This window comes from Tasmannia lanceolata, unplaced genomic scaffold (assembly GCF_043159265.1).
Source record: "Tasmannia lanceolata isolate RefF3 unplaced genomic scaffold, GAP_Taslan_0.1 ptg000018l, whole genome shotgun sequence".
Lineage (NCBI taxonomy): Eukaryota > Viridiplantae > Streptophyta > Magnoliopsida > Canellales > Winteraceae > Tasmannia > Tasmannia lanceolata.
Window position 1 is genome coordinate 4,009,768 of NW_027518695.1, and position 11,473 is coordinate 4,021,240.

An 11,473-nucleotide genomic window follows, 5' to 3' on the forward strand; every position below is an offset into this window, starting at 1 on the left:
TCTTAAATTGATTGGACGGTTCATCTTTCTCTACTTTCCAGTTTTACCATGCCCAATGTGTGTGTGTGTGTGACGTACCCTAGTCTGGAGCTTTCGTCGCATTATTACTCCATAATCTGACGGTTAGGATCATCCTATGGAGGATAGTTCTGTGGTGGGAATCCGTTTGAGAGAGAGAGAGAGAGATGGGTCCCATCATTTACAACACTGAGAGGCCCATCTTGATTCTTGGGTCCATTCTTAAAAGGGATTTGCTAGGGAGCATAGCAGAAGGCATTTCACGGGCGACTGTTGTATGAGAGAGCAGCCATATAGGCCCACTTTTCAACAAATTTTATCCTACTCATTTAATTTAGAGGAGGTGGTTGCTCTCATCGAGATTAGTCTAAGGCCCTCTTCGTTTTGGATTTTAAGGACTGATTTTGAGTCCAAAACTTGATTATTGGACCCAAAATTAAACACAATCTTGAGCCCAATAATCAGTTTTGGATTCAAAATCAATTCTCGGAATCCAAATCAAATATGACCTACATATAATTGAGTCCAATAATCAGTTTTGACCTCCTAAAATAACACCCTGATCTTATATTTGGTAAAGTTGTCTTCATTTAATAGAAAGCGGTCAGAATTGAATTCCCTAATTTGAACTGTGATGATAGCTGCAACCAACAAGAGCAAAGAATTTCACTGACCAAGTTTTCCTTTCCAATAACATTTGATGAACATTGAATAATCCGTTCTTATATTCACCACATGATTTAGCAAGCAAAGATCGAGTGTAAATATCTAGATGGGAAAAACAAAATATAAAGATCAGGACTACTGTTCTTCAAACTTATTCATACTCATCTGCAGCTTATCTGTGCCACAAACTCTCTCATTGTATAGAAATAAACCCAAGTGAAACCAATCAAGGCTCGGCTACCATCAGGTTCTCTGTCTTGGGTGCAACGCTGCCAAATCTTGAGACTAGAGCCACTCTGCAAGTATTAGCAGAGCCTTGGTGCGTTTAGAGCTGCAGAAAAATATGGCAGATAATCAATTTCTACCGCGATGTTTGAGTAATAATCCATGATCTAGCAAAATCTTATTTCAACTCCTAACCATATGTCAAGCTTCCTGCTCAGTCACAGAAGAAACTTGAAGGGAATAACATCGCTTATTCCTCCTTTTGTATCAAAATTATGCTTAGCATTTATGAGTAATTTTTAGCTCATAGAGAACTTCAGCAATGTTAGGTAAAATAACCCAAATAATACTCATCAACAAATGATCTTTCCTTCTTATCTTGTTAATTTTTATCATTAGGGATCAGATGTCTTATAGGACAATAATAATGGCCAGTTAACAGTGCATGCCAGAATTATTTTTTTTGAAAGGTGACATATTTCATTGATACTATGAAAATTACATTGGGGACCAGGAGTCCCATCCTGCAGTACATAGAATCAAACAAAAAGGTCCAGCGCGTACCCTAGATCAAGGAGGAAAAGGAGAAAATAACAGAATTCGAAACCCTTTCTTCGTACGCCAAATTTCTTGACTAATCACATTGAGAGGGACTTCCCGGCAATATTGCCTCAACTAGTGAAAGACCATGGTCTCTCAAGCTATTGAGGTTCTAAATCTTTACTCGGCCCACCTAGGATCTGGAATTACCTAGAGCAGTCATTGACCCTTGCGATCGCTCCTATTTCTCCTTCTAGCAAATTACCTTACACCAACCTACAAAACTGAAACCAGCTTCATAGATTCCACAACTTCTGCAACTAAATTCCCAACTTCCTTTAACCGTCGCATTTCCAACCTACCTCTACTAGTTGAAACAACCACAAGAATTGTGTCTAAGAAGGTTCCACTAGAAGTCAATTACACTACTCCACAACTAACGAATTCAACTAGAATGGATTCTTTGGAAATCAAGACGGACTCCCTGATAAAATTCCGCAACCTCTCAAGATATGATCCTTTAATCTCATAATCCAGCTTCCATTCCAGCCTCCTTGGCTCTTTCTAATTTCTCCTCTGCGACTCTAGCTTGCATTGCAAGGAACATTTCTCCAGTCTTTCCTAGTTCCTCTTGGTAAGAGATCCCAAAAACATCTCCAATTGCTAAAAAGTCATTAATACCCTCGGACTCTGGATGCCCAGGTTCTTCTAGATTGGATGATATCAAAACACCATTTCCTTTATCATTTCTACCGGACTCATTAGGCTCTACCGTTCGCTGGCCCTCTTCCACCTCTGAATTACCTCGCCCAAGACCCGAATCAGCAACCAGGCTCTCGCGCCTTTTTTCCAGGCTTAAGATTGCCAACTGTTTCTCCTCCTCCCACAGACGCCTTCGGGTTCGCCTTTCCTTTTCTAAAATCTTGTTGGAAATGGACAAATTACGAAGGGGCGTGTGAAGTTCGTCCTCATTGTTCATGGTGGACAGAGAAGGAGACAAGGCCGAGCTTTGACTGACTTCTACTCCTTCATTCATCCATTGCTTCTTAAGAGGAGAAAGTAACATCTCACCAGGGGTAAGCGATTCCCTCCTCGCCAGCTTCTCATTATATTTAAGATTTTTTAGAAGGTCAAGGTCTCCATCCACCAGGGTAAGGTCGCCCTTGGTTACCCTAATTGTAGGCACTGATCGATCTCTACCCGACATGCTCGAACTAAGCGAGTTATCCAGAATTCGTAGGTATTGGTGATTTTCGGACTCAAGTTTTTTCTTTCTACCTTCCCTTTTTCGGTGTATACACTTAATCCTTCTGTTAAGTACTGATAGTCCACCACGGGTAGCCAAGATACGAGCGTCCTACCCAAGACCTCTTGTGACTTTACCTTTACCCGAACGTGTGCGCTTTTCATCAACACTCTTGCTTGCCTTGAGGAACCTATTTTTTAATTTTAAAGCCTTTAGCTCCTTCGCCGACTTTAACCTAAAAGAATCCACAAAATCTTTTCTACTGGCCTTTCCTTTTACGCCGCGTGGAACTGAAATTAATGTTTTTGGTACAGTCCTTACATTAGGCAGCCTCAAAACTCCCCTCGGCGTAGCCTCCCTACTTTCTGACGAGACATGGGCAATCTCAGAGGGGGCAGGCGGGTAGGTGGGCAATTCAAAATTTGAAATAGGGTCCACCACCGGCTCCGAACCGCGCCCAGAGGCCACTGTCACCTTTTCCGGTGGACAGGTGAGCCTTTATCGATGGAAATCTGACCAGATCCCTCAAAAAGGGCCAAATTGTCTTTACTACTGGATTCTTCCACTACCGACATTGCCAGAGAATTTATACTATCCTCGGACACCACCTTAACCCCCATCGAATAAATGGTGGAATCTACTCTTAAATTAATGATGGAGGGATGGATTTCCACAAGAGGAAAATAACCAGGCCAGAGGCAAAGGACAAACAATGAATGTGATTCCCAAAAAGCTGAGTCTCAAGGACCTGACCCAGATGTAGACCCAGGATCTCCACCGTGGCAGAAGACCAAGCATGAAGTGAAATATCATAAAATCGCAACTGAACAGTTCTAGCCCCCGTATTGTATGCCGGGAACCAGAGCTGGAGGGAAGAAAGATATTCCCCAAAAGCCTCACCTCCCCATCGGAGAATAGAGGTGGCCTGGGCCTTAGAGTCAAAGCGAAATAGGATGTCCACTATGTTAATAGCGAAAGGTTTTTACAAATCCAGGAGACCCCAAAACTTTTTGGCCCAGTCCCAAACATCTTCTAAGAGCTAGGAGCCAAATTTCAAACTCCCAATAAGACAGCTCTTAAAGTTTCTTTTTTTTTTCTTCCACTACAGAAGCTGGAACGTCCAAACATTGAATCTCGTCGAATGTGGCGACTTGGACCTTTTTGGGTCTCCACACTAAGTTGTGATTCTCTCTATTTCTAGGTTCCTAACATTTTCTGCATATTGAGCGTGAGCCAAAAAATTTATAGTTACATTTTAAGCATAACCAATCGCTCCCATTCGAGAATGGCCTGCAATTGGACTCCACTGCTCTGTGGTCAGGTGACTTCCTAGCCCCAAAATCTAACCTCCTCCCCCTGGTATCCCAGTCTTCCAAACTCCCCAAAGAACCCGCATGCGATCTAGGTGGGGCCATTGCGACCATTGGGGCCTTGCCAAATTAGATTCTTGCCCAAGCGAACACAAGAATCTTCGGCAGCATGGGTTAAAAATCCCAAGGGATTCAAACACTTCCTTAATAGAATAGCCTCCATCTAGACATGACAAGAAAGGCTCTGATAGCCGCTCAAGGTTAAGTCCACACACACAGAAAAAATCCAACGGTTGCTTAAACTCAGAGACTCTCGGTGGGATATTCCAACGGCTTCTGAAGACATCCCTGATAGTCATTATCTCTTTATATTTTCTTCAATAAATTTCCATTCTCCCGTCCTGGCCCCAATCTAGTTGATGAAGGTTTTAGTCCTGATTTAGTTACCATAGCGACCGTTCTTCCAGCCTGCAGTAGATTGCCTTGCTAGTGCATGCCAGAAATTAAAAAAATGACTGCGAATCTACAAAGGACGTTCTAAGATTAACAAATTGATGGTGCTCAAATCCGGCTGCTAGTGCTAGCTTGGTGGAGCCTGTGATCCTGCACTCACAAAGAAAGCGTCAGTGGGCCCAGAGTTGTGGCTCCGGGTGGCCACTTCGACAATCAAGTCAGAGATGGGCAACACAGACGAGAAGGATGAAGGGAAGGTGTGAGAGCCAGAACAAATTACCAGCAAGATTGGGAGAATGAATTGGATGCATTGGATGCCCGTTTGAGTGTGTGGACGGCGGACGCCCTTTTATAGGGGAGGAGACCCATGATGCCCATGACGCCAATCATGCCCTGATTCATCCCACGTGTTGCGGATGGGGCGGCAGTTACAGTCGTGGGGGCGTGATCCTAGGAATAACCAGGCGGAGTTGGCGGGAGGGTGGGCTTGGCGGTAACCTTTGATTCCTCCTCCTGATGTGGGAGGCAGGTTTCTTGTAACGGTCAACCAGATTCCTCGTTTTTTGAAGGATTTCCGTAGGTCTTAATTTCTGGAAGGTCGGTACCGATGGTGTGAGATGTAGTTTTCGTGTGGTTGTATTATGGATTTGAGGAGGGACTTAAGGTCGAATATACCGATTTTACCCCCAACACAAATCATCACTCAATCACATTCTGTGCACAACCTTGAAGATCTTTCTTGGACGGTCTAAGATTAACAAATCATCACTCAATCACATTCTGTGCACAGCCTTGAAGATCTTTCTTTCACGGTCCTACTACTTGGCAAGTTTCCTTGGCCAAACCTTTGGTGCTGTACATGCAACATCAGCTCTGGCTATGTCTCAGCTACTATAAAGATAAAGATGGGCTTAAATTTCTCAAAAATCTAGTCTTAGTTCAGAGAGTAGGAAGCAGTAGGCAAGGGAATTGAGAAAAAAATGATTTTTCTTTTCTTTTTTATTGTTAATAAGGTTATAGGAAGAAGACTAGAAGACAAAGATAAAGGCGATAGGTGACTAATGAAAATGGAAATTAGAGCTGGACGAATTGATTCTGAATAAGAATTGATAGTTTAAAACATCCTAAATGCCAGTAAGATCATTCATTTTGTCTTCTATGTCAGGGAAGAAGGGGAAGGGGAAGGGGAGGCGAGCAGGCAGCTGCTGAAATACAATAAGGTCTGGCCAGTACAGTGACTAGGAAGATGCGACTAGGCCTTAGCCTTACCTTCGCCAAGAAGGGGATCTCGAGCTGCTTATTCAAGAGAGAGATTGCGAGAGGTGATGTGCATGAGCCCTATTATGTAATGGTCATGCTAGGTAAGTCTCTAATCAGGGATATCGAAGATAAGTCATTTCTGGACACATGAACACACTAGCAATGTGAGGTCGGTAATAGATTAACAGAATTAAAAAAGCATCTTTTTTGGCAAGGCTATCTATCCACTAGTTCATTACACTCCTGATGTTGAAAAGAGACATACAGATCATTTAATTAAGTCATTCAATCATCCAAGTGATTCATATAATAAACCACTTGTTTTCCCTTTGATAATGAAGCTATATTGCACGAGATTATTCCGAAGCCTAAAATATCTTCCTCAATGGTCCTTTTCTACAAATGTCTACTGTCAATCTCTATAAGCCAATGAAGTTTCAAACTATACAGCCATCTTATTCTTCATTTTCGCCCAAAAGGAAAAAGGATCCAAATCTGGTAGCTAAAGGAACATAGAAAAGTTTTAAAAAAAACATAAACAAAACAAACATAATTTTACTTGCATAAGGAAAAAGTATCGATGGGTCATGGGCTGGATCACCTCCACTTTACCCCTCTAGCACTCTGCCAAGTCATTCATCTACCAGCAGAGAAAGTTGTGCAAACTATGCTACACAAATGCAACTATCAACAATCATAGGCTCATCTAGTGCAAGTGTGCAACCTTAACATCCTCCATCATAAATTATTTACATTGAAAGAAGGCTCTTCGCTAAGCAAGGAATGATTTGACACTTTAGGTATCAAACAATACTCAGGTTCCATATCCCTTTGAGCGCTTAAGAGAGAAGTACAATAAATTGACCTCTTGTCGTGGCAATACATAGACACCTCTTACCATGTCACAACCAACAGTTCCATTGCATCCGACAGCCAATAGTCTCTGCCTCATCTAATGCAACTTTGCCGGGGCTAACTAGCCAATAGTCTCCTATGGTGATTGAGATGGTACGCGGAACATGGTTCTGGGCCATTCACCATTGAATGTGACTCATCAAATGCCATAGCATGGGCCGGCAACAAAGCAGTTGGTCTGTGGTAGCTAGCAAACATCATTGATGAAATAAGGAACACCTTGTTGAGCAGATCATGCCTAAGTTTTAGCCTAGGAGGCGATCGGCCAAAGAAGATGCAAACAAACTAGCCAAAGACGGAGCGGATAGGAGGGAATGAAGATCGTACAGTTGAACCCTGGAAACGGGATGGAAGTTTCAGTTGGAATGCACCCTATTCGGCTTCAATGTGATTTAAGGCTTGACCGCCTGAGTCAAAGGAGAGACCGCCCCATTACACCAGTGCTGCGGAATGGGTTTATTGCTTCTGCTGTTTGGATGGGGAATACCGTTCGCTGTCAATACATAAATGATGGTTACTAATTTGCAGAAATTAAATTCTGTACTGGGGTAATCTAGTTGTTCTGGGTTTTTCACTGGTGGGACACCTTGTCCTCATCTAACGCAACTTTGCCGGGACAGACACTAGCACAATTTTTTAAGAAGGGGATGCTAAAGTTGCATTGTTGCTTGCATAAATCTCAGAGCTATAGTTGTCAATAAATGTTTCCTTGCACATTTTGGTATTTCTCGGATGATATCATTGGATTACGAAAACTATGATTAGGTTCATTAATGGACAAGACCAAGATGTGTTATAAGGAGATATCATTTTCAAGACATCAAATGATTGAATAAGTTCATGTGAATCCTACAAACTACAGTCATTTATTTATTTATATATTTTTGAACGGCTACAAACCTACAGTCGGTTAGTGTGACCACTAGCAACAAAATGTTCTCTAGCAAGGGAGACAGTCATTTTTTTCCCTTGCTAGGTTAGTCAGGCACATAAATGCAATCAGGGACAAGGACCTGGCAATTTTGGATGCTGCGAAACTATTTGAAGAGGTAACAAAAGGGGACTTTGAATGCACTGGATCCATAAGAGATGGCACAAATGATTTCCTCTGCTTTAAAAGAATTTCACCACATTCATGGGCAGGCATTGGTCAAAATATTGAGTAAAGTACAATTTCACATTGATAACTTTACATTATGTCCCAGTTTTTCCAATCTACTTTGTCAATGAATCACTCTGTAATCTTTGAATTTTAATAGAAGTAACTCCACTTGATCAAATGCAAAATCAAAAAATCCAGTAGCACATAGAAGCACCATAGGTAGTACGAAACTTCTATTGCTCGCTGATAGAGCAATAGAAAAGGGGACGAGAAATGTAGATCCTAGAGAAGCACCGCTCTCCGGCGGATGGCCAGATCAATAGCCGTCCGCCGGGCCTCTAGTAACTCTCATCTGGTTTGTTTTTTGAAAGAGAAGAGACAAGGGTCTCTCTCTCTCTCTCTCTCTCTCTCTCTCTCTCTCTCTCTCTCTCTCTCTCTGCCTTTGCTTCTCTCCTACTATCTCTGTAATCTCTCCCCCCTTTTGTGCCGTGAACCCTCTCTCTTTCACAGATCTCTCTGTTTTGGGATTTCAGAGAGAGAGCTCAAGTGGGTTTGCACTGGATTTTATGGGTTCTGAATGGATAAGCTATTTTGTGCTTGAAGGTGGTTTTATGTGGTTTTTGGTCTGCTCATTCTCTAGCCATTATACTTGGATTTGATGCGGACCTGTTAAAGCATCATGCGATTTTTATGGGGTTTGCAAGTGTTTTGAGTCAGCAAACCATCTGTTTGACAAAATGCTTGAACCAAATGTTGTGGCTCGGACGACTCTCCTTTCTGTGTATGCAAAATTCGGGGCTTTGGGTGTGGCTCGCCAGTTGTTTGATGTTATGCCGGAGAAGATTTTGGTTTCTTGGAGTGCCATGATCGCCAAATTTTTGAAGCCGTGGAGGCCGTTGGGATGCCGATGAGGCCGGCTTTGGAAGGCCGCTGGTTGGATCTGGAAGGCCGTTGAGGCCCGATCTGGAAGGTTGTTGAGGTTGTGGAAGTCGTGGGAGGCCCGTGGGTTGCCGGATCTGGAGGCCGTGGAGATTGTGAGAGGCAGTGGGTTACCAGATATAGCAATGGGGTTGCCGGATCTGGAAGGTGGTCAGTTGGATCTGGAAGGTCGTGGGAGGCCCGTAGGTTGTCGGATTTGGAGGCCGTGAAAATTGTGGGAGGCCGTGGGTTACCAGATATAGCAATGGGTCGCCGGATCTGGTTATAGGAGGCCCTGGGTTTCTGATTCAAGATCGTGGAAGGCGGCTTGAGGTGAGGGCTTGGTGGCCAGCGCTAATGGAGGTCACCAGATTCAGTGGCGTACGATAGAATAAACGGCTATCGTGCACGGTTAGGGGCGCACAATAGCTCTAGGTCTTCGGGCGGGATTTTTGAAAGTCGAAATTGCTGGCTGGAATGAGATGGAGAAGTTTGTGTGGCATGGCGACGCGTATCATGAATTGGTGGGGCCCTCAAATATGGCACTTTTTGTTGGATTCGATATAATTTAGGTTATTGGGTAATGTAATGGGGAATGGGGATGGATAGCATATAATAGATATGTGAGCTAATCCTATTGTATGTAGGGGGCGGTGCTGTTGTAGCCTGTTAGGGGACAACTTGTCCCTTATTTAGCACTTTTTGGAATAATAAATGTCAATTTAAAAAAAAAAAAAAAAAAAAAAAAAACTTCTATTGCTCGCTGGGCTTAACAATTAAAGATGTAAACATCCCTCATAACATGCCATAACAGTAATCAAGAAGACAATGATGCCATAACTAAGGATTTCAAGTTTTCAACGGTTTCCATCAATATGATGCAGATTACAACAAAATCAAACAAGACAAAATAAGATCATCTATCAAAAGAATCACTACAACATCATAACTCTTACCATTAATTTCTCCCGAGTGGAAGTGATCTGCACATATAAGTTTCCTTAAACTCTGACTTCCTTGACGATGTGAAAATGGATGCATATACTTCTTTCGTAGCATTAGCCGGAACTCTATCGCCCGCCTTGAACCGTTTCAATGGAGCATTCCCATTTGCACCTTTAACAGAATCCTCTGCCATTGCAATCTTCCCATTTCCTTCACTTTTTACCGCGCTCGAAACCACAGCCTTATCATCAACACCGTGTTTTGTACCACTTAACTGCGAAGAACCCAAACAAACACCCTCTTCACCAATCCCCCCATTCCCATTCTTCACCTTCTTCTCTCTCTTCTCCCTCAATTTTGCTCTTTCCTCCTCCATCCTTTCCCTCAACACCGCAACTTCCTCCTCATTTCCATTAATCACAACCTTATCCAACTCCGAAAACTCACGATGGCAAACAAGACAAGCTGAGGATTTCACTTCCTTCAAAGCCTTAGAACTCAAAACATGCCCACAGCTCCTCAAGGCAAAAAACTTATATTTCCCATTGAATTCAAGGCCAGTAATAGGACACTGAAACCTCGTCTCATCATCAATTTTCACTCCGGGAATTTCCGAAATCTGAATTGGAATCATATCTTTAAGACCCTTTATATGACCAAATTCCTTGGGCAATTTCTTCCCCAACAAAGCTTCTACAAGAGATTCTTTATTGAATACATTACCGAGGCGATCTACAACACAAGGGGATTTGAGGGGTTCGAATGAAAGGGCACAATTAGTCCATTTAGATAACCTAGTCTCGTTCGGATCCACCTTATCGGGCTTTTTAACAGCATACATGTTGAGATAACAATCGCGGGATTCTGCCCCGGTAGCTCCGCCATCTCCACCACCGCCGAGAACCCTAATTCGGAGAATTAGGTTTGAGAAGGGGAGGATTTTGGAATCGAGTAGATTGGAGGAGTCTGAAAGGGGTTTTCCATTGAAAGTGAAGTAGAAGGGATCTAGGGTTTGTGAAATTAGGGTTTGTGGGAGGAAGGAGAGTTTGAGGCGGTGGAGGGTTAAATTAGGGCTTACGATGAGAGCGCGAGAGGGGATTTGAAGGTCTGGAGATTCGACGAATACCTGCAATTTCTTCTCGGATTCCATTTCCTTGGCTTGGATTTTCGTTGGATCTGAAAAGGAGATGGCTAGGGTTTGAATGAAGATGGGATATTGGTTGGCTGTCGCTGCTTATTTTTTGTCCGTCTGCTACAGACACCGTCACAGAAAAGGATATGAGGAACAAAGAGAATTTGCACACCTTATAAAATTCCGAGTCAAAAATATCCCATTCACTAGATTGAAGCTTGGAAAGAATCAACGGTCTAAAAGCATTTAAAAATAAGATGGCTATCTGCAAAAACAAATCGGATCCTTCGATTTCCAAATCAGGTACAACACCGAAAAAAAAATTCGATTTCAAATCTTTTCCACCAGACATTATTTGGAAATCTATATTTGTGCAAATCAGCTACAACAGCGGAGAAAAAATTGATTTTCAAATCTTTTCCACGACACATTAGTTGGAAATCTATATTTGTGGCAATTACCTTCGCCGTCGCTGTTCCTCGACCTTGTTGCAGCAACCTCTCCCGTACAACATGAGCATGAAGATGATTGATGTATTTTGTATCCAAGACTCAAATCCAAATCCAAATACAAAAACATGAGGTATCCAAACATGGCCTTAGTTCATGGATAATTTTTCAAAGTGCTGGGGTATGTTTGGTTGCGTGGGAGTGGCAGGGACCTCTGCTGCATGATGCATAGGACTGTTAATCGGGATGGGCAAGCTCGAAGCCCGCCCATTCAGCCTGCTAAAAGCCCGCCCA

The 11,473-nt window shown here is 42.8% G+C and overlaps 1 protein-coding gene across 1 annotated transcript; it reads right to left on the reverse strand.

Moving 5' to 3' along the window:
- Positions 1-656: 656 nt before the first annotated feature.
- Positions 657-10,891, reverse strand: LOC143849542 (RTF2 RING-finger protein). The gene is made up of 2 exons (XM_077358599.1): positions 9,610-10,891; positions 657-1,015 (listed from the first exon to the last, which is right to left on the reverse strand). Exon 1 carries the CDS (start codon positions 10,746-10,748, stop codon positions 9,612-9,614), a length of 1,137 nt encoding a protein of 378 aa, XP_077214714.1. The 5' UTR covers positions 10,749-10,891; the 3' UTR covers positions 657-1,015; positions 9,610-9,611.
- Positions 10,892-11,473: the final 582 nt, after the last annotated feature.